Source organism: Anas acuta, chromosome 4 (assembly GCF_963932015.1).
Source record: "Anas acuta chromosome 4, bAnaAcu1.1, whole genome shotgun sequence".
Taxonomy (NCBI): Eukaryota; Metazoa; Chordata; class Aves; order Anseriformes; family Anatidae; genus Anas; species Anas acuta.
The window spans coordinates 43,784,795-43,808,181 of record NC_088982.1 but is presented as its reverse complement, the minus strand read 5'-3'; the positions used below and the strand labels follow the sequence as shown (position 1 = coordinate 43,808,181).

Here is a 23,387-nt window from a genome sequence, read left to right as displayed (position 1 = left end):
GCCGGGGCCGGGGCAGCGCCGCCCCTCAGGGGCACCGGGCCCCGCCGCCCTCAGGGCAGCGCCGCTGGTGGGCGGTGGGCGCTGCGCCCTCAGCGGGCTGTGGCTCGGCTGCAGCTCCCTCCGAGCAGCCTGCTGCGTGAGTTAGCAGGTCACGGTGCATGGTCACAGCAGCTTCCAGCTTCCTCATGAATAATCAGCTCCCATCGCCCCTCGTGCACTGCAGGGCACGGTGCCGCGCCTCACAGAGGGGAAGTGCTGCCCTGTGTGTTCCACACGCTTCATCCTGAGGCACTTATTGTTCATAAGTCCAGCAAAACCCATAAAAACCCAACCAAGAAGCTAAGGAAGCACACACACCGTGTGATCCCAGCTGCCCAGGCTCTGGCAGTCACGCTGCAAGCACAGTAATTAATACTAGGAGATGTCCTGGCTGGTTTCTCAGTAGCCGCATTACACGGGAGATGTCTGAGGACCAGCTTAAAGCCCTGTGAGCGCAGCTCACCAATTCCTTGGCCTCCCTCTTCCTGCTTGCACATTCTTCCACTCATCAACCGGAGCCACATGCTGAGGGCACGGGAAGCACACCCTGCTATGAGCAGCACACCCTGCTACCAGCAGGGTGCCCGTGTGTGGTAGCTCCAGCTGCAGCGTGGGCTCGGTCCCACACCAGGTGCCTGCACATGGCGCTCAGGTGCTCAGCAGATCAGGGATCAAACCACCCAGCTCTCAGGCAACTGCTGTCCCCGGACAGAAGCAGGAGCTCTGCCTTGCCTGTGGTGGAGGATCCCAGCCCCGTCCCTCTGCAGCGCTACAGCTGCTCGCCGGCAGCACGGCTCTGAGGCTGGGGCTTCTGGATCTGTTTGGAGTCTGAGTTACAACATGTCCAGGGTAATAAAAATCCTGCACTTGCGAAGGGGTAGTTGTCAGCCACACAAAAGCCATCTGTTATGTTTTACAAATGAAACCAGAGCAGCAGGCACAGTTCTGATTACTTCATCAATTTCTTTCACGCTAGCCTGGAATTTCATCTGCATGCCTACAGCAACTGGATTCCATCAGCAGCTCACACTATCAGACAGAGAGCTTAATCAGACAAAAGCAGACCTCCTGCTTACTACCTCTTCAGTAATCAGGCTTCGAGGAAAAAAAAAATAAAAGAGAAAAATGAAAAAACAACAGCAGAACACTTCAGGTTTTTCTCCTGAATGGCAGGGAGAAAGACCCCCAACATGAGAAGGTGAAGCCTCCTTCTCCAAGCTGTAGGACTGCAAGAGACTCTTCCCTATTTTCCTGTGTTGTCGGCACATTGTTAATTAGGATTCCCTGCTGCAGATTGAGTTAACTGCAAAATCTCACCTGCACAAATAAACCACTTCTTCTAGTTCTGGAAATTATGCATCTCCAGAGGACAGCTTTTGAGGTTTTCCTAGACATTTCGCAGTGAGATACCACCTATAATCTGTTCACCTGTCAGTACTTGCCCTTGTTTTGCCCTGCCCAGCAGCTGAAGGGCTTTCTCCACTCAGAGACTCCCATACACAAAAAGATCAGCAATTTTATTCCTCGGTACTTCCCTCCTAAGTGAGTTTGGAATCAGCTGTAAAGGAGAGGTGATCCATGAGGCAGAAACAACAACAACAACAAAAGCAAAATCAGTGGAGCCTAACAAACAAGGTAGGAAGCCCACTAGAAAGAAGGTCACACCGGATCAGGTCAATTGCCCTGGCACTTCAGCCTGATGTTTTTGCCCAGTATTTCAAACAGACAATTGAAAAGGTAAGCAAATACTTCAAAAGCCTGTAGCAGTCAGAGCAGCTGAAATGTTTACAGTTCTTTTCTTCTCTCTTTACACATTTTCTTTAGGAGGAAGTGTCCATTTAACCTTGATCCAACTTGGAAACTAGCCCTGTTTTGAGCAGGGATCAGGCTAGAAGGCCTCCAAAGCCCCTTGCATCCTAACTCCTTCTGTGACTCTAGACTGTGCCAAACAGGAAGCTTCTTTTGGCCCTTGATTTTATGCCTCAACACAATTTCAGGCAGTTCCAAAATGGAACAGATAATCTATCAACTCCAAACTACGTTATCAAGAAGCATTTTCACCCTTCTTTCCCACCTTTTTTTCAACAATGAAAAGGGAATTTCCCTTTCTCTCTTTCCTTCTTAACTTGCACCGAGCTGTACAACTTCACCTGCAGCTCTGTAGCTGAGGTGAAGGACCGGCTGGTTTTTATTTCTTTTACAGTCACTTCCCTGTTGGCTGTGATAATTCAATTCAATGGGGTTGGCTTGCTCTAGTTCTTAAAAAGGGCAAAGATTTCTAAATATAGATATCAGAGAACAGTTCATTAAATCAAGCCTTGTCGTTAAGAGACTTCTTTTTTCCCTTTAAGCATCCTTCACAACTGAAGTAGTCAAGGCAGAGGGCCACTCTTTACTCTGTTGCTATCGTGTTGCTCTAGGTAACAGGGAAAAAAAAAAACACAACACACCACACACAACCCAACAACAACAAATCAGTCAAGCTCTACAAGATTTCCCCTTGTGAAATCCTTTGTCCTTAGGGAATTTAAGTGTGTGTGTGTGTTTTTTTTGTTTGTTTTGTTTTGTGAATAACCCCACACATTGTTTTGCAGAGCTCTCTCTGCTTTAAGTAGCATTTTCCCTTCATTTTTTACAGCTATAGCTGGCTACACAAATACAACCTGGCATCCCATGAGCCCCCTATGTGCATTTGCAGTTAAGCAATGCTCCAAAAGTGTTTTTTTTTTTTTCCTTTGTTTTTTTCTTTTTTAAAGCAGAGCAAGAAAATTATTTCTCCAAATATCATTTCTCGGAAATATCAAGTAACATTTCTGTTCTCTGGTCAGGCTCCAATGAGGAGCTCAGACATAAAAGTGGAGGAAAGGGAAAAAAGGCAAAAATAAGCTGAAGAAAATGGCACCCTTTCTGCTGAAACAGTTTGATAACTCTACAGGTTAAACAAACAATAATAACAAAGGAAAACACAACTTATTTTGACTAAATTGGAGACAGCAGTATAGATGACCTGTAAGAAAACACTAGGCAGGTGAGATTCAAAATTGTTTGCAGTCTTTTACTGCAAATTATTTTATGGGTAGCACCACGAGGAAGTTGCTTTCTTTAGGAAACTCGCTGCTGCCAGCCTGTAAGGTGAAGAGCAGCTCTGGCTTTAATAACAGAGGTCTACTTGTAACAGGAGGGCTTTGTGGGCAAAGGGAGCATTTGCCTCCTAGCATAAGGGACTGCAACCCCCACCTAGGGGTAGATGCACTTTCATAATTCAGAAGCAGGGACGTTTTACGTTGCTCCCTATAAATCTTTGGAAACCCAGAGGAATCAACATTTCCTGTCTTCTGCTCTAGCTTTCTCTATTTCTCTTGAAACTGCTTAACAGGTTTGGGGTTTCATCTCTACCACCCTTTATTACTAGCCTTTGCAATCACATTCCTCAACATGAAGGGATTCTGTTGTACCCTTTCCTTCTAGTTTTAGAGGTATTTAATTATCAGAAACTTGCCTGTTCTCAGCTTCCCTAAACTAAATCAATCCCAAGCATCTTTCCACAGATTAGAAGAAAGAAGTTGCTATCCCTGTCACACGATGCAGATGAAATAAAGGGCACCTTTAAAGTCTCAGAGAGCTAATAGCACACAGCTCAGTTAATGCTTCAGGATATGACTTTCTTAAAAAAGGGACGTGCAAGTCTTGTTCAGTATTGCCCTTCCAGATGTCCAGTCTGAACAAAATGGAATTCTATTAATCCTGTTCAAGTGATCATCCTTTTTATAACACTTTCTTCTTGATAGTTGCAAAAATTTTTTTAGAAATATATTCCAAAGGAGTTTCATCTTACAGTGCCTCTTAAACAAAACACCACCACCAAAAGAAAACATAGCAAAGCCAGACCCTTCTATACAATCCTGCTTTATATACATATAGACCATACATATGGTTATTAAGTAATCAACAGAAACCATGCCTTTTTTTTTTTTTTTAAAAAACATATGTATTTTAACTCACCAGGTTAAAACCCAAAGACCTACTCTAAAAATCTAACTGTAGTGTTGGGCCCTTCTTTCTGACCTATGCAGCCAACCTAGTTAAACATGTTCAACTTCAGAACAGAAATTCTTTTTAAGAAGCCAAGCAAATGCCTGTTTTAGTTTAATAAAGGGAAAACTCCAGAGACCTAGCTAGATTTTGTTGCTTTCCGTAACTGAGATTTTTTTTCTAAGATGTAATATTTATGAATATACTGCATAACAAAGTATTCTTACATAACTTATTTATGTACTCATGATCGAGGAAGCAATTACCGGCATTTTACTTAGTATCGAAACCAGGAAGATTATTCTGACTAGATGTAAAAAGGCAATCTTCCCTTTTATTTTAGTTGTTGTGAAGCACACATAATACACACTGTTCCCAGATTTCCCTTAGCTTCTGCCTGACTTGCAGCACAAAGCACAAGCTGTTTGTTTTAAATTCCCCTCTCCCATTCTCAGATAACTCATACAATTGTTCTGGCACTTCCAGGTTGGCAAGTTTCATTGACAACATAAGCATAGTTCTTGCTATGCCAGGCATAACTGGCAATAATAATATTAATTATAATAAAATAATATAAAAAAGCAGAAACAACTCTGCATCTCTGCAGAGCTGTGATAGAACCTGAGGTCTTGCTTCCATGGCAAATTCACTTAGATTAATATACATGTTCATAAAACCCTCCAGTGCAGGAAAAGCATTAGGGTTTGCTCTGTATAGCTCTTTTTACTTTTGTCTACAACAAGCAGTTATTCACAAATAGACTCATCACGCCTAAATTTCATCTGGTTAGCTATAACAGTTATCAGTTCAGGTGTAATTTAGGCAGAATATAGCAGGTACTGAACGCTTTGCCATCCATGTTTATTCTTGGTGAAAGGATATATTTTTGTAGCACTGCTATAGCTTATTTTATGTTCTGCCTATGTTTTTGCTTCAATTACATTTATTTAGCTAGCTATAAGTATTTATACCAGTGCCTAAGTCTGGTTGCAAACAGCCGTATGCCTCATTTGACAATATTTTCCTTAGCTCCTTGGAATCGTGGTGGTCACACCAGAACCTCTGTGTTTTCCCAATTCCCTTGCATGAATACAGCTTTCTTCCTTTGCAGGCCCTCATTAATTAAAAATACTTTAAATATTTTGAATCCCACTGTAGCAAAACACTGTGGCATAACACATAAATTACTGAGAAAAAAACTACTGCTTGCACAGCTCCCCTCCAGCACTACTAACAACAGGGCAGCACGCTGTGCTTCCAGCCCCTCTTCCCCTGGTGTTGTACTCACTGCAGCAGCAACCTTCTGCTCTTCTCTCCCTCTGCTCCACCACCCAGGCCTTATCTGCCCTCCCCTTGAAAATCAGGCCTTCTGCAGCTGCTTTAGGGTGGTGATCCCATACCATAGGGTAGGGAAGAGGTGGTAGCATGGGGTATTTTTGTATTGAGCCCTGCTTTTGTCAGTTACCAAAATGTACAGAGATAAAGCTGGGAATGGGGGCTGAGCAAGTTCCTAAGGCAGGTACATACAACCGTTGTGCCAGTTTTATAAGGCCATGAGAGCTGTGATTTGGTTCAAAAAAAGGTGTCTGATAATTATTTGTATCATGGAGTAAGTGATTCTGAAAAGGGCATTCTATGTAGTGGTACTTGTTTTAATATTTCAGATTATTTTAAGTAGTCTATTTTGCCTGCTTGTTCTGCTGCTACAGCTGGTGTGTTTTTGTGTGGCTGCATTAGTTGCATGGTTTAATTGCAAAACATTGCTTCCTTGCAGGTACTTATTTTATTTGTTAGCTTTGGTTGGTTTTAAGTACAGTTTAAAACCACGTATATTAATTTGGGTCTTTAAGGAATGGTTGTTCGCTACCTCTTAATTTTTACTTATGGAAATGAAGCAGGATGGGGCCAAATAATTCCTGTGCTTTATAATTTTCTGCTCTTTTAGATTCCACTTCAGTGGACTATTCAGGCTTACTTGTTTGAGGACGTTTATGTGTGAAGTATTTGCATTGAGGGAAAAAAAGCAATCAACTATTCTCCCTCCTTTCCTCCCTGTTTTGGCTAAGCAAGTATATGCAAATAATTTATTATCAAGATTTATCTATTTGTTTCTATAATTTCTGATTTTGTGGGTATTTTCTAGATGAGTTTGATATTTACCCATAATACTGGTAATTTTCTGCCTGTATTGACTTATTGACTTTTTCTGAAACTGTACTATTGGGCATCTTTTTTATACAAATTCTTTTTTTTTTTTTTTAAATCTCATTATTATGCTTTTCTACAAGCTCTGATTTTTCTCTGAAAGAGTATTTTTTTTCTTTCAAAGCGCATGGGTAAAGTGAGTGAATATTTTCTTTATCAGTTATTCCCTATCAAATTTGCCTATGCTGCAGGTTAAAGTCTTTCTCCCTTGACTGCCAACTCAGCTATCGTTAATCATGCAATTTAGTCTGATGATAATTTATTCCATCTAATGATGCATGAGATGCAAAAAAGCCCAAAGGAGGAGTCTGTGGGAGTGGAAATTAGGAGGGAAAAATTCCCAAACCAAACATTGCCATCTTTTTTCCTTGCAAACTCAGCATATCTTTGCTGAAATTACTGAGACACCATGGAGCCCTGCTTTTTTTTACAATCTCTTGGTGGTGGAGTCACACTTTAAATCACTCTGCAAAAGCATGACTTAGTTAACACTTCATTATACGAGAAGGTTTCCACTATGCTGTATTTGGCAGAAAAATCTTACTTTTCTCATGCATTTTATCCATCATCCATTTCAAATTAAGAAAAGAAAATGTGACATTAAAAGTTTTTGTCTAAAAGGCACATGGCTGAATGTCTACTTGTCTAATCATCAGTTGTGCTAGCTGGGCATTTTAAAAATATTAGAGATCAGGTAACAAAGATTTAAAAAAAAGAAACAAAACACATAGATACTTTTATTTTCCTTGAAGGAGTAAGTATTTCAGTATGAAGCATTATTTAAAGAGTAACATTTCACCTCTTTACAATGTGGCTAGCTAAATGAATTCAGTAAGTGGAGAACGGGGTTGTTTGCTCAAATTAGGCTTTCCAAATTGTGATCTTCAGACTAGCAGCTGTCTGAAGTGTCAGAGTAATACACATGGTACATACACAGTTCCAGAGCCAAACCATCCCTTTTACAGCTTGTGTTGAGGAGAGAGGAACCTGTAAAATATTTGAGGGTAGAAAATGGTGTAGGAAATCTGGCAGTCATAGGCTTAGTGGAAAATTCTTTTTCAAAAAGCAGAAAATAGACTTAGCACTAGCATAATACCATATCCAGTTCCCAGCAACGTTCACACTCTTGTAGCACTGGGATTCAAGCCTGTATGAGTATGTGGATTCTTATGGTTATTTTCTGCAGCTGAATCCCAAGTCCTTTATTCATTTTTTCCTCATTTCCTTAGACAAGACTCCAAATTGTAATATTTAAATAGTGAGATTACATACAACTAAATAATAGCACGTATTTTAATTTTGTATCTTTTTATGATACAATCTTAAATTTAGAGAGATCGTTCTGAAATGGATAAGTACACTTGAAATTCTGTACTCTTATACAAAAGCACACGTTCTATACCCTTATATGGACCTATATTCAATAACTACATAAATATGGCATTGTTATCTAAATCCATCTAGCTACGCTTCCAGCGAATGTGAACTTTTACTTCTGAATTTAGTCCTTTTTTCGATCTCTCTCAGCAAAATAGCATGTTCTAACTAAAGATAACTCAGTGTTTTTCAAGAGGCAGAGGCTTATGCAGAAATACTTCTCAACCCTAGACTCAGGTTGGTAACAATGTGATATCCTGACAAAGAAATTACAGAAATATTGTACAGGAAGTGGCATCAAGAAGTCATCTAGTCCACTTCCCCACTGTAAATATTTTTAGTCACATCCATGTAACTTGTTGAACAAAGAATGCAATGAATGGTGTAGAAAATGCCTGCCACTCTCTTATTATGCATTTGCCATTAAAACACAGGGCTTTTTTTCCTATGATGTAAATGGGTATCTGAAAATATTTGTAAACCTCTTTTTTTTTTTTTTTAATATCTGCCAGTTTTCACAATGAGAAAACTTTTAATAACAGATTGAAATACCCCTAATTTCTGAATATTACATTATACCTTTATAAACTACCTATACACATTTAAAAACTACCAACAACAACAAGAAAAAAAAAAAAAAAAAAAACAGCCCTAAAAGGTAGCCTCTGGTCTGTTTTTCTTTAGAAAAATCTCTATCGATTCCATCTTTAAAATACTCTTGACAGTGTAGGTTCTGCTTTGAGAACCGACATCCTCTCCGAGAAAACACACACACACAGTAGTACATAAATTTCATACAACTACTTGAAAAGAGAGGCCAACAGAAATGCAACAACTAAGTTTAAATTATGTTCAATTCTTATGTGTACATAAAGACTGCGCGTAGAGTTTCTGGTCTCAGATGGAGAGGGCCCTGAGGCTGGCATGTATGACTGATTCTGTGAAGTCGCTGGGTAAGTTAGGTTGGAAAGGACCTCAGGAGGGTGACTCCATGACCCTTCTGGGCAGTGTGTTCCTTCCAGTTCTTAACCATCTAACTCCATCCCTGCATACCCACAACACTTCTGTGTCTACTGTGCAGCTCACCCCCACTTTGACCTCCGTACACTTCCTTTTTCTCATTGGAACCCAGGATGGAGTTTCCCATTCAGCCAAACTGTCCTCCTGCTTTGTCCACCCACCTTCCTGTGCCTGTGCTTTCAGGAGGCTGGCCTTGAAGACTGATGAGCTCCATATGGCCCCTGCAGGGCACCGTCCCATGAGATGCTGCCTGCTAGCTCTCTGAACAAGCTGAAGTTCAGAGATTTTACTCTGCCATTGCTGCTGCTTCTCTCTGCTGCTTCTCCTAGCTGCCACACGAGACTATATCCATTTGCTTTCAGACTGTAAAGGTGGCATAAGCTTCTTCCTTATTTTTCAAAGTGTTGGTTTGCTTCAAGAAAAGAAAAAGATGAATCATTTGACATTTTTATGTGTGACTATGCCACATGTGCTTATGAACTGGCAAAGAAGTGGCCCTCCAGAGCCAGAAAGAAATTCTTGGTTCTTCTTGAGACAAGATTACGGGTGCTTGTTTTTGTATGAATGCTTTTAACCTGCCTATGGATTTCTACCACCCTGAGATCTGCCGAGAGATGTGCTCTGACCCACTCACTGAGTTACAATAATCCCCAACAGTACTCCTCTAAAAATTAGGGTGTGTCACCCTTGAAGGGTCCTTACAAAAATTTCTCCGTATGCACAACTCTACTCATCTCTGGATTTGAGGATACGTTTTAAATAAAAGGAGAATCAGGCAATAAACAAATGTACCTGGCTGAAATTGGCAAAGATAAAATAGGCATTTTGTCAAATACCACTTATTTGAAACTTATCTAAGTGACTGGTAAAGCTTTTAAAACAGACTCAGTATTTCAGCTACTTACAGAAATATTGACTGCATATTAGAAAAGCTTTCCTAACCTGGTTCCCCAATATAGCACAGTTATCTGCATGCATTCCCTGGGCGGTTCTTCAAAGGGTGAGTTTCCAAGAGTTTCTCCATTCCTGGTAGAATGTGAAGCCACTGAAGATACCCTGATGAAGATAGCTGGCCGAATCGTGTCAGAAACTGATGCAGCTTAACTGACTCTGACTTCTGCAGAGCTACATTCACTTGCAAGGGAAGTAAGCTCTGATCCCTGAGATAAAAGCAAAATGTCAGGGAGGAAAGATCAGAGATACGTTTCAGACATTTCTGCTGAGGAGAATCAGTTATTTCAACTCTCCACTTTAAACTTGAACTGAGTAATGTTCTTGTCTACATTGCGGGTTTTCCATGGAGATCTCCCAGTTTTTTTGAAGGAATAACCAGGCTTGAGAGTGAATGGTCAAAGGTGGTGTTACAACATGTCAAAACCCTTTTTTTTCACATTATAAATTCAGCTGCCTAGGAGGAAACCACCTCATGCCTTGGAGCATTTTAGGACAAACATTAATAATAACAAATTCTAATTGGTCGTTATTGCTTGAACAGAAAATATCAGATTTCATTTTCACCAGGAGGAAATGAAAATGTCATGTACTGTAATATGACAGGCATGGAATTTACAGTAGTGATATGTACTTGTAATTACCTTTATATGTGTAAATGCACACAAAGCAGAACACCAGGGAGGCCGTTTTACAACAGATTTAATCAAGAGAACATCTACGTCTCCTCATAAACTTACTCAACCAACTTTGAAAAAAGAATGGAGTTGATTAGACAGGTTAATGGGGTGATGTCTTTATAAATGACAGATGGCCATGTTAGAACAGAAAGTTGTTCACTCTCCATTTTTTATTTTATTTTACTTATGAGAGTATTTTACTATTTTTTTTCTTTTTACTTATGAAAGCATTGCTCATACATTTTTGATTAGCAATGGTTCACTGAAAAAAAAGCAATTTCCAGTGAAACTGAACTTTTAACTGGATGGATGTTATAACCACGCTTAAGTGGCAATAATCAAAACTAAAATACAAAATGAATTTTATGGAATTCCAGGTCCTTATAAACATCCTGACCTCCCCACATTGGGTTGCAAATGGCAAAAAGTGCTTACAGATTTGCAAGCTCATAAGAACATAACAAAGAAATGGGAACATGAAGAAGAAAGTTAACTTTTTTATGATAAAGGAAACCCATTAGTGATGAATTTGACAGAGTAATTAAAAAAATTAGAAGTTAAAAAGACAAGAGTCTTAATTAAGAATAATGAAAAGTATTACTAGTGCCGCATTAGCTACACTTGGAAAAAAAAATCCACCTTGGGCATAATGATTTTCGCTCAGAACTATCTAAATTTTAGAATTTGGGCTAGCCTACATTGTTCATCTCCTCTCAGACATACGAGGTATCTGGAAGCGGATCCAGATACCAGAGTTAACTGAAGGGGGGCTTATAAGACCTCTGGTAGAGTGCTGTGGGGACCCTGGCCAGGCCTAAGTAGAATTGCGGTGCCTGAAGTAATTCTTGAAAGCCACCATTGCAGCAGCAGCTCCTGGCTCTTTTCTGGGCGTTAGGGCACTCAGTGACGGTCCTTGTACCACTGCTGGCATGTGTGACAGCTCGTGAAGCTCTGATCTAAAGATTTCCCGTGCCTACTCAGCTGTTAGATAATCAAAGCTGCATGATTATTTCTGCAACAGTCTCCCATTTCTCCTCTTCTCTCACATGAAAAATGACCATTCCTAAATGGAGCAGAAATAAAGAAAATAGGATATGCACTGCTAAGCCCCTACTCTTTTTTTTTTTTTTCTTTTCTTCTCTTCCAGGCTTTGATTGTACCACTGTCTCCTTTGGCATTTGTCAGTGTTCTGCAGCTCCTTCATCTGATGCAGACCCTTGATTAAAACAATCCTATTGAATATCTCTCTAGCCTCCAGACATGAATTTGAAAAAAAAAAAAAAACCAAAAAAACACAAGGTCTGTGAGGAATGTTTTCTGTAGAAAATGTTTTCTGTAGATTTCTGTCTGAATTTAAGATTTATGAAAAGCACTAAACTAAATTTTGAAAAACACTCTGGATCTTCAGGGTCTTTTTTAATTTCCCAGGACTGTAATGCTATAGTGCAGTGAAACTATCTGTAAGTACATACATGAAACTCTGCAGTTTCTCTCTCTGAACCTCTGCAGAATTCTGCAGGTGACACTAATGGAAGACAAGTTGACATGGTCAGGACAATCTGGCTGCAGCATATCAGAGAGTCTGGCTTAGAATTTTTGTGAGTTTTCTGAGTGCTAGCATATCACAGATTTAATTTCACTTATCTGCACAGATGCAAATCAATAGTTTCCATACTGGTGGCTAATCCTCAGTAACAGAAATGGATCAGCTTATCTCTTAGGTTTGTGATTAGGTGGCTGGCAGCTGCAGATATATTGTTTTACCTTTCACTAGTAACATTATAATAAACAGGTTGGAGTGATAATTTTACAACATATTTAAGTCACTATGCAACTCAATCAACTTGTCCCACAGTTCACCCTTTATTAACATAGAGAAAACGAGTTTCACACACGGTATTCATCTAGGTAATAGCCGTGACTGGCTTTGTGTACTGCATTGGCATTTCCAACAGGCTAATTGCAATAACGTCAGTAAAATCACTTATCAATGTGTTACCATCTGGTCAAGTGTTACCAAGCCAAAATGGACATAATGAAGTGGAGATTGTTTAGATCTACCCTCGCTCAATTAATTTCTTAAGTTCAAACAAAATTTAACCATGTACTAATACCATAGCCAACCCCTGCAGCTAGACTCCAGATTTTCTCCAGAGCTCCTATTTTCCCCAGAGTTAGCTCAATGCTCACAGCATTTTGCATTAGGGACACAATTTTTAAGGCTGTAGATGGTGATAACTGCATCAGCAGTGGATCTCTGGTTTCATAAATGTAGTGAGGATACAATAAATGGGACTAATATAGAAAGGATTATGTGAAAGATTTGTAGCTTTAGGAAAGACAGGGACTTCCACACTGTCTGATGCTTAACAATAAGCAACTGTTTTTCAGAACCTGGCTGCTTTGCAAGGTGGTCTGTTTAAGAGCCTTTAAAGGCAAAATACCACGGCTAATCTATTCAGACAATCCTCAATCACTTTAGCTTACAGTGATTTCATTAAGTAAATACATAGAAGAATTTTCCTCAGTACATGGCTGTTATAACATTCTAATGAAAGAGACTGCATTTTGGGAGAGCCTGGTAAGTGCTACAGTTTAAAAAAAAAATATCTTATTTCTGCTTGCATTCCATTCCTAAAACTCACTGATTCTCTTGATTCTTTACTGCTCTGTATTGACTATCTCCCTGTACACCTTCCCCTTGCCATTGATCCCTGCTTCTAATACAACAATCTCTTAGTCTGCATTCCTTTTGCTTTCTGCTGTCCCCTGTTTAATTTGCCTCACTATTTTGAAACAGTTCCTCTCCTTTCCAAAACATGAAGACTGCCTCCTCTTTGTTTTCCTGCTTATCCTCCTACATACACCACTATGAAGTTTTCTCCCTCCAACAGAGCCTCCTCCTTATGAATCCTACACATGCATCTCTTCAGAGGGAGCTATGTTAAAAAGAAAATGAGATGATAAAAAATTAAAAGTAGTTATAATGTAAAAGTTTAACACGAGCCAAAGCTAACATAACATCCAAAATATATTAAAATTATTTAAAAAGAATTAAAACAAAGAGAGCACAAACTCTCAGAGAGTAGCCCCCCCCCCCTTTTTTTTTTTTCTTTTTTTGGTATCCATCAGTTGTTGTGCTGTCTCAGAAAAACAATGACTTAGCAGAAATCCTCAGGCTTGTCTGTTCCCATGTTTTTTACCTCAGAGTGTTGCTATCCACAGAAATACTAACAGCCAGAGGGAGATTATATAGCTTATGTGTTCATCACAGTAACATCTCTAATCTTTGTTGTTATAACGCTACAATAGAGCCAAATGACCAAAGCATCACGCCACATACCAATAGTGAGCTGTTTCCATAATAATCATGATGTTTCAAGTTTAATTTTGTGATTTATCCCCTTCTGTGATGTGTCACAGGCCTGTAACTGCATTCACCTCGCAAGTCCTAATCCAGCTCCTGTGAGAAGTGATTTGTAGGGGATTTCAAAACATCCTCTGAGATCACATTGGAGTTTTACACAGAAAACCTCTCATAATCCCCCTCAAAACTGTAACATGGAGCTATTTCTAGGTCTTTTGTTTCATTTGGGCTCCGTGTTTGACTCTTGCCTTTTAAGCAGCAAGACTGGGCTTAGCTTGAGTGTTTGAACGCACGAGAGAGGTGACCCTGCAGTGCGAGCCAGGTGCAACTAAATGGGTGGGTGGGTATGGCTCCTGCTGCGCTGGGAGCTCATGGAACAGCACAGCAAGGCAGCAAGCACAGGCTCAACAAGCACAGGCTCAAGGCTGTCTCCCTCTGGCACACCATTCAAGCGTACAGCTATCTGTTCTGATAAATGTGCCATAGAAACTCAAGTTTCAGTGTGTAGGGCCTTAGCAAAGAAAAACAGCTTGTAGTACTCTCTGTATGCTAATGTTTTACATGGGTGTATTAGTTTTGCTCAAACTAATAGCGTGTAGGGTCTACCACCACGGCAGAAGACAACGTAAACATCTACAATACTGCCAGAGATCGGGTTCTTTCACAACAACAAATACATCTTTTAGCACAAAAATAAAAATAAAAATAAAAATAGTAAGGGTGCATAACTCAAAAGGAAAAGTAAGGCGTACTCATTAAGAGTACAATACACAAATATACAATGAGTTGTTTTGTACGTTTCTTTAGAACTTACTCTGGTAAAAGTTCGCATTTCCTTTGATGGAGATGAGGTATTTCCTGACACAGCTTGGATATTGTAAGAAGTTACACTGACATTCTAAAGATCCTTTCCAAGCTAAAGGAAAGAGAAATAAGCTAAAGAAGCTTCTTTAGCTCAGCATCAGCATAATTTCTTGAGAAAATGGATTTTTTTTCTAATACTACTAGATGAGACATTAAGAATTCATTCATTAATTCAGTGCTATTTAAAAACAATGATAGCAGCAATCCGCCAATCAAGAAAAGTGAAGATATACTAATAAAGCTTCTAAACAAAAGTGAATAAAATTCACCATTTAAAAAATTACACTAAAAAATGTAAAATTCTACATTATAAAAATGCATTAAAATAAAAACAAAACATTTAATGCATACTGCAAAAAAACTTCACACCTAACCAAAAGAAAACTTCCTCTTTTGGCAACGCTAATCTTTATTTTGGGATTACATTGCACTCTTGAAGTATTATGTTCTCTGTAAAAACAGAGAGGACCTCTCATTTAAGGTCAACGGGATTTATAAGCAGCTTTTTTATTTGGATTTTTACTTCTAGCCAAGGATTTTTAAAGCAGTTCTTAATGCTTAAGATCAAGAAGCATTTTGTCATAAAAAGTTATAAAATGAAGCATTTTTTCTTCTCCTTCTTTTTGCTTAAAGGCAGAGTATTTTATTCCAGCATACTCTAGCTGCCAAAAGTTACTCTTGCTACAGATGCAGCTGGCAGTGGGTCCAGTTCTTAGCTGCTATGTTTAATTTCCCATGTTAGGTATTTCTGCACACTGAAAAGATCCCCTACGAGCTTTCTCTTCTCTGGATGGAATGGTTCCAGCTCTCTCAGCCTCTCCTAGTGTGTCAGGTGCTCCAGTCCCGCCATCATCCTTGCAGCACATCGCAGGCCCCACTCCAGCATGTCCATGCTTCTCCCACGCTGTGGAGCCCAGGATGGGATGCGACATCCCAGGTATGGTCTGATCAGTGCTGAACAGAGGGTTCAGAAGCTTTAAGCAGAGCTTCGAAACCAGTACACGTGATAGTACTTTCTGGTGTGATTTAAACATTTTACAGGAAGGATATTTTTCTTAAGTTTAGACAGTTTAGTGGTACTTTCCATAAAATCTTACCGAGTTCATTCCCAGTCTGTGGTTTAAATTCATTTTTAATCCACGCTTTGTGATTTTCTTTTGAGGTTGTCAGGGTTAGAGAAACCTTTATATCATTTTTTTAATTTCCTTAGCTTGACACTTCAAATTTGATTGTGGAAGGTAGAACAAGCGTTTTAAGATTTTAAGATTTTAGACTTGTAACCATACTTGCGAAGCCTAGGGAGAAGGATTAAGACAGGGGTTAGTCCCAGTTTTGTTGGGAGGTATTCTTTAAATATTTCTCAGATATACTTTCAATGAGTTTTACCTAATGTAGCCAATTTCTCTAAATCCTGGGTGGAGGGCTTTTGACAACTACCCTGGTAGTTTGAACCGGCCCAAATGGAGAACAGATCACCTAAAGAATTATCATTGTTTTATCTGGATGAAAAAAATCTAATCAAAACAATTGTCTTTGGAACCCTAAACTGGCAGCCAGCTGAACTTTACCTGCCTTGACTGATGCACATACCCCACTGCCTTTAACAATCAAGGTCAGTCAAGCAGTATTTATTTATCTGCACAAAAATATAGTAAGATCTGACAGGATTCAACATGACACTTGTTGTCCTCATTGGCAAACTGGATTTGCTGGCTATTGGTGTATGCAGTTTGGACAAAAACATCTGAAATCCATTAAGATAGATTTTACCAATTCATTTTCTTTTATTTATTTTTTTTTTTTCTAAAGTGACTTTAAAACAGAAAAAGAAAGCAGAAAAAGATTAACAACAAATGTTGCATTCTACACAGATAACAGGAAAAGCAATAAATAGAATTGATTCTCCAAACAATTTTACATGTTCTTTCATTTCTGTTTTTGCCTGGTAATAGATGGCCTGATGAAGAGCTTAAAGATAGGAGGATACTTAAAAATGAGTAAGTAAAATTAGCATGTGAAAATGTGTACTTAGCCAATTTAAAATAAAAATAAAAATTATAACATAAATAAAAGTTATAACATATTCATCTACTTATCAAAGGCAAGGCAATACTTTCAGAAACTACACGACTGGGAAACCAGAAAAGGAGGCATCGAGGAATTCTAAGATTAAAATGTCAAGAATATATAGCACGTGTATAACTGCGCAAGCTCACTGTAGCTTAATATGGACTGAAAGTGTCAGCATTACGATTATAAACACTTCTGAGTTTATCTGTGCAGATTCTGAGGAAGAAACTGCAGATGTTTGCAACTCAAGTTAGATATTATCATCTCTTCCTAATAATATATGTATGTAACTAAGGGAGACGGGGAAAGAAAGGGAAAAAAAAAGGAGATTGCTCCTTTGTTAATACTTGTAATTTCAAACGGGAGAGCAGCTATGGAATACTGTCATCTTAACATATATTATATGGATAAATGTAACCATATAATAAAACTATATAGAAAGGGAACTGAAGAAGCATTATAACAGAATTCCAGTGTATCTTTTTTTTCTTTTTTTTTTGCCACTAAACCACTGGAAATTTAATACCAACACACACAAAGTAAGGCATTTCTACATCAAGCCACAGACCAATCCAAATATTATTAAATGATAACATATCCAGTTAGAATAATAGCTAGTATTTATTAATCACAGTCTTCTTTGGTATGTTTTAGGAACATTGCACATCACTTTAGAAAGCCATTTTCCAGAAGAATTGTGGATCAATTTTCTTTGTACTTTTTTTTTTTTTTTTGTGTACACACAGTCAGGGAGACCTATATTCAAACTATTTTTTCCCAAATGTGGTGTAATATCAAGAATAAGGAGCAATTTTTATTTCCCAGACAAAACAGTATTGGCCTCTTTGGAGTTTCATTAGAGTCAGAACTCAAAACACGGAAATTTCTGCCAATTTGAAGATTTATTCCTTTTCCCTCCGTAGAATGAAACAAATGACAGCTTTTTATATAACACACACATTTCTATATCTATCTGTCTATCTGCAAGTTATGCCTACAACTCTGAAATGATCCTGCCTTTGGAAACCTTTGATGCTGTCATGTTGCTGTGGCATGAATAAAAATCAAGTCAAATTAGAAAGCAAAAAATACACAGTATTTATAAGTATCTCTGGTACCAGCCAGAGCTACAACAGATTTATTTTTCTTTGGGAGGACTAGCATGCAAAGCACATTTCAACTTTGCTTAAAGAATTTCTTAAGGAAAGGTGCTGGCAGTCACACTAAGAAAATAAACATTTGATGGTTATTTCCCTCCCAGTTCAGGACTGCAATCAGTGCTTACTGCATTCTAGAAAAGGTACTAGTGAATGTGATTCTGGCTGGAATATAACTTATGTCACAAAGGTATGCCCAGGGTTTGTTGTGGGTAGAACAGATATGGAGAGAGGAAACTATGCAGTCTAGTAACTAGCGTAATTTTACCAGAAATGTATATTTAGCCATATCTGTTTGGAAGATGTAGAAGCTATTGTCTATTTAGCATTTTAGCAAGTCACATCCTGCTTATATCTTTGCAGACAGTTTGTTGTCAGGCTGTCCATTGCCAGGATAGAGTCAGCATAACTTCCTTAATACTGCCAATGAGAACAGGTAGAGGTGCAAGTGAGTTATAAGTAGTTTTTACATTTCCCCATGAAATTACTATTAAATTTGCATTTTTGGGGGAAGAGATATGAAATATGCAGCCTGTACATTAATATATCCCATGTAGGTGCATACATACGCTTACTTAAAAGTGACTGCCCGTTTTGTAATTTGTTTAGCTAGTAAAAGTTCAAAATACCATTTAAACAATGTGTACAACGAAAGCTCAAAGTAATGTAGAAGAAAAGAAAGGATCCAAGCAACCATGAGGCGAATTATCATGCAACAAAGCAAAAAAATTTCAAGGAGAAATACAGAAATACATCTATAAAGATTTTGTTAGTGGCCAACTGTAAAAAAGCAAAGCAAAACAAACCCAAACCAAATTTATAAACAAACAGCAGTTGTATATATATTGCTCTTCTGACAAAGGGCATTATTATTTACACAACAGTGTTGCCATAGTGGTTATCAAGGCCTCAGTGTAATCCACCGTATGCACACATAACAAAGGGACATTTTTCTCTCAAAGAGCTTACAGCAACAGGTGAATTTAGAAAAAGAGAAAAAAAAAAACCTTATGTTGGGAAGCATGAGGTAATAATAACATGATTATAAACAGTATCATAAATTGTAATCTGAACACAGCAGCTGCATAGTCAGTGTTGAATAGACAGAGAAAACAAATTTGAGAGAGATGTTACTATGATTTTAAAAATGCTCAACTCATGTCTGTGCATTAGAAGTGAGTTTAACTACATTTTACTGGGGCAGTCAGGCAGCTGTCCAAATAGACAGCTTTAAAAAGAACTTAAAAAATGTTAACTTGTCAGCTTTCTCCTGACGTTATTCACATTTTTCAGATCACATGTATTTCCATACAGACCTTAAGAAGAATTGTAGTCACTGGAGCTCTTGAATTCACTTCAGTAAGATGAGGACTGAGTCCTAAAATTAATAAAAATAAATCAATAAATTTATAGAAATGGCTTTGAAATCTTCACAAATTAAATTGTTTTGCTTATCAGCATTTTGACTTCTAAAATATCTGGACATTTGCTTTCCTTCCTATTCTGTCTCTGCCATATTTGCCCAGATACCACCTTCACACAGATGGGCTTGATCAGAAAGTGTGGCTGGGCACATGGAGGAATACCACACATTCTTACAGTCAGCACAACTGAAAGCCAAATGTTGTACCACCGGTACTGGATTATAGCACACTAGGACTTGGAAGTGTGCAAACTGCAACTTGCTTAAAGATGTTGCAGTGTGTGTTTGGTATAAAGCACACATTATACCAAGTATGTCACATAAAACCAAAAGAATTTATTAAGTATAATTAAGTAATTACAATTATTTTTGTAAGAATCACATTAAAATCACACAAAGACACAGATTTTTCTCCAAAATATTCATATCCATATTAGAAATGAACAAACACATGAAAAAAAAAGAAAAACTTTTATCAAAAGAGCTAAAGATATATATATATATACATACATATCTCCCCTTGGTATTTTTCAAATGAAAACAGTAGTTAACAGAGAGACACGATGCTAATTAGAAGATGAGTACCTGGCAATTTTCATAGGCTAGCAGTGTTTGTTTATCAGCAAAACAAAATTAGAAATAAGCATTTCCAAGTTTATTTTAGAGTAAGACTTTTCTAACACCTTACGTGGGGGCTGTTGTTGCTTAAAACGAATATGATGAGCATTACATTATCAGTGACTACCAGCTTAGGTTAGCATTACAGTTTTCTATAATCACTGTGGGCTGTGTATGTTTTTATTCCACCTAAGTATCGGGACTGGCAATGCTTGAATAAGAGTAATAAAGCAACTTCTTGGCAACCAAAGTTAATTACAAGTGTATACAGGTGTATTATCGTACTTGTATTGTTATGCATGTGAAATAACAAGGTAATATAAAAAGCATACTAACACAGTTGAATGAATTTATTTTTTCCTTAAAAGAATCAAAAAAAAAAAAAAGGAAATGTACTGTACTTCAGTGTGCTGCCAAGTTTTGCTGTTGTTGTTGTTTTCTCTACTAAAATATTCTGCTTTAATTTTATTCCTATTTCTAGGTCAGAAGAAGTGAATCCAGGTTCACCTACAAAACTTTACTCTTTATGTAGAAGAACGACAATTTTTGTACACAACACAGTGAGTATCTGAGGAAAACAAAAAGACCTTTTAAGCTGCTCAAGCAAAAAATGCGTACAGTTTAAGACAACCATCTCAGGACTAACTCAGAAAGGAGCTGATAGTTATTCCACAAAGCCCACTTAGGACTCTACTGTTTAGTTTTATACAAAAGATGCTGCAATACCAGAGGAACGGACAGCAGAATGATCCCTGAAGCAGATCAGAGGGATGGTCTATGAGCTAACAGAATCACTGCGAGAAGCAAATCTTCTTTCTGCCGCAAAAACACGAATATAAAAATCAGCACTGGGAAAAGACAGGTGGCTAACTCTCAGGTCACTACAGAACCACGGACTCGTGCTATTAAGTATTAAGAAGCCGTAATCCCAACGCTTTAACCCATGACTGAAGGTAATTTCGGTGGGAATGAGGAGACAGCAGCCGTGGCCCCGCTCAGAGCAGCAGTCCGTGCTGAGCTCAGGGCCACCTGAAGGCGCAGTGTGCAGCAGCAGCAGCCCCTCCCCGTAACTTCTCGCCACACACCGCGCTGCCTCTCCCAGAAACACCTTTATTTAGGGGCCATCCTACCAGCTGCCTCCTGACAGAACCCCCCCCTCAGCGCGGGGCCCCCCCCTCAGCCCGCCCTCCCGCCTAACGGCCGCCGCGCGCGCTCCCGCCGCTCACCTGCCCGCACCTGTGCGCGCCCCCGCGCGAGCCGCGCCCCCCCCCCCCCCCCCCCCCCAAACCCCCTCCCACCCCCCCCCCGCCCCGGCGGTGTCGCCCCGCCCGCACCCGGCCGCGCAGGCGCAGGGCCCCGTGGGCCGGCAGCGCTCCGGGGGCCGCGCGCTGTCATGGCGGCGCGGGGCGGCAGGAAGCCGCGGCGCTGAGCGGGAGCGGGGCGGCTGCGCTGAGGTGAGGCGGTGAGGAGCCGGCGGTGGGGGCTGCCCGCTGACAGCCCGAGCTCAGCCGCCGCTGCTGCTGCTGGTCCCGCCCGGGGGAGGCTCAGCCGCTTCTCTGCGGAGCCGGAGCTGGGCGCCGGGGCAGCCCCAGCTGGGTGAGTGCGGGCGGGGGGCGGCTGCACCTGCCCCGGGCGGCGGCTGAGGGGAGAGGGCGGGTGTAGTGTGGGGGGGGGGGGGCGTAGGGAAATAAAATGTTAAATAAAACATTAAATAAAATATTAAATAAAATCAAATCAAAGGGCAGGGGGAGAGCCCTCCTCGGCGGCTGTCACGGCGCGGGGAGAGAGTAAGTGGTGGGGAATAACTCGGCTCGTCCCGCAGGGCCCGCGCTACCTGCGCCCGCAGGCGCCTGCTGTGAGGGGCAGCTCCTCTGAGGCGCCACCTGCCCCCGGAGCTCCCCGCAGGGCTCCCCGGCCCTCCTGCCCGCCTCGCCGAGCCCCCGCCCGCGTCCGGAGCCGCCTCAGGAGCCATGGCGAGCGGGGAGAAGCAAGTTGTGCAGCCAACAGGTGATGGTGGAGGAGGAGGAGCGGGGAGAGAAGGAAACGGCGCTGAAGGGGGAAGCGTGCTGCAGCCGCTCAACCCAGGAGTCCCCATCCGAGGCATCCGGATGAAATTCGCCGTGCTGACGGGGCTGGTGGAAGTCGGCGAGGTGTCCAACAGGGACATACTCGAAACGACGTTTAATCTGGTGAGTCGACTGCTGTTTCAACCGTGACGGAAAACAACAGCATACGCCTGCAGAAGAATCCCTTGCTCTTCTGACGTGATTTTTCTGTCTTTAAATATCCATCTGCGTGTTTATGCTTTCACCTTACTACATTTCAGCTGGGTTCTTCTCACTTAAGAATTACAAAAGCTGAAGCTACGGCATACGAGCCTCTATATCCCCATTTAAACTTGAAGTAACTTTAACATCAGGCTTAATTTGCCTCAGAGAAATTGTTGCTCTAGCTAGAGTTGGTAAGTGTATTGTGATGTTTAAACATTCAACAGGTATACTCAACAAGAAAGTTAAATGTTGATGTAGTAACTCAAGCTGTCATCAGAACACATGTTGTTGTGTTCAGCCAAAACAACTTTTCCCATGAAGACGTTGATGCCCCTTTTTGCTTTCTGTTTGCTTTGAACTTGGATGTTCTGCCCACAGGGAAGTGGGGCAGGAAGAAATTCGTTTACATGCTTTACTGACTTCGTTTATTGGGAAGAGTAGGGCTTGATTTCAGTGCCCTCTTTTTTAATGACTTAGATAGTTTGATACTATTTTTTAATACAGTAGAAATGTCTTTAATACTTCAGATCTCACTAAAAATTGAGGGTACTACCTACTTATGTCTAAGCTACAAACGTAATATATGCTGTCCTTGGGCTGCATTTAAAACTATTCGGCTACTTGTTAAAGATTGCTTACTGAAGGACACCAAACATTAGGAGAAACCATCTTTATGTTTACAAAGGCACTTTGCTGTTATCAGAAGTCTCAAAAAATCTCTTAAAAATGATCGTTGTTCCTCCTCCTCGTTTTTAGTGAGCACCTTTGACTTTAAAATAGCATGGCTTCTGACGAACCAGGAAGTGAGACCACGTAATAGTGCGAAGTGTGGTAGAAGGAAAGTTGATGCAAAAGGCACATTGTTTTTTAAATGCAGTTGGATTTTCTGTTACTTTTTTAAAGAATACTTTTTTTAGTAGTGTTCTGTAAGTTACATGTAGGTTTTAGTGGTCATTTAATACTTACATGTATGACATTCTCTGTTTTCTAATGTTATCTTCTTGGTTTATGATAAGTATGTTTTTAAAAAAATATTTACACAGTAACAAAGTATAATCCTGTAATTTGTTTGGCTGAAAGTCCAAACACAGTGGAATTGTAGTACTAGCAAATATGAAGGAGGGTAGACATTATGTGGATGCCTTGCATAGGAGCAGGTGATTGAAGTTGCTTAGAGTGCACTTGACAATTGTTTTTAACAAAACCCAGTGCTCAGATACGTGAACGAGAGGTTCAAAAGGAAATTCTGGCAAATAGTTTATGATTTAGGGCACATGTAGGGGCGGGGAGAACTCTTTCATGAGCATGTTCAAT

The 23,387-nt window shown here is 40.0% G+C and overlaps 1 protein-coding gene and 2 long non-coding RNA genes across 5 annotated transcripts in view; 2 read left to right on the top strand and 1 right to left on the bottom strand.

Annotated features, from left to right (window-relative positions):
- The first annotated feature begins 30 nt into the window (after nt 1–30).
- Nucleotides 31–20,782, top strand: LOC137856060 (uncharacterized). Its single transcript, XR_011096167.1, has 3 exons — nt 31–1,776; nt 15,278–15,472; nt 20,285–20,782. It is a non-coding gene; the product is annotated as an uncharacterized lncRNA (long non-coding RNA).
- On the bottom strand, nt 14,887–21,914 carry LOC137856058 (uncharacterized). The gene is made up of 4 exons (XR_011096165.1): nt 21,737–21,914; nt 20,530–20,619; nt 19,079–19,140; nt 14,887–15,830 (listed from the first exon to the last, which is right to left on the bottom strand). It is a non-coding gene; the product is annotated as an uncharacterized lncRNA (long non-coding RNA).
- LRBA (LPS responsive beige-like anchor protein) overlaps nt 21,148–23,387 on the top strand; it is a 391,035-nt gene continuing 388,795 nt past the window's right edge. For all 3 annotated transcript variants that reach the window (XM_068680931.1, XM_068680932.1, XM_068680930.1), the window contains exons 1-2: nt 21,148–21,399; nt 21,626–21,992. In XM_068680931.1, the coding sequence (XP_068537032.1) occupies nt 21,774–21,992 (219 nt within the window). In that variant the 5' untranslated portion in view covers nt 21,148–21,399; nt 21,626–21,773. The remainder of the gene's footprint in view (nt 21,400–21,625; nt 21,993–23,387) is intronic.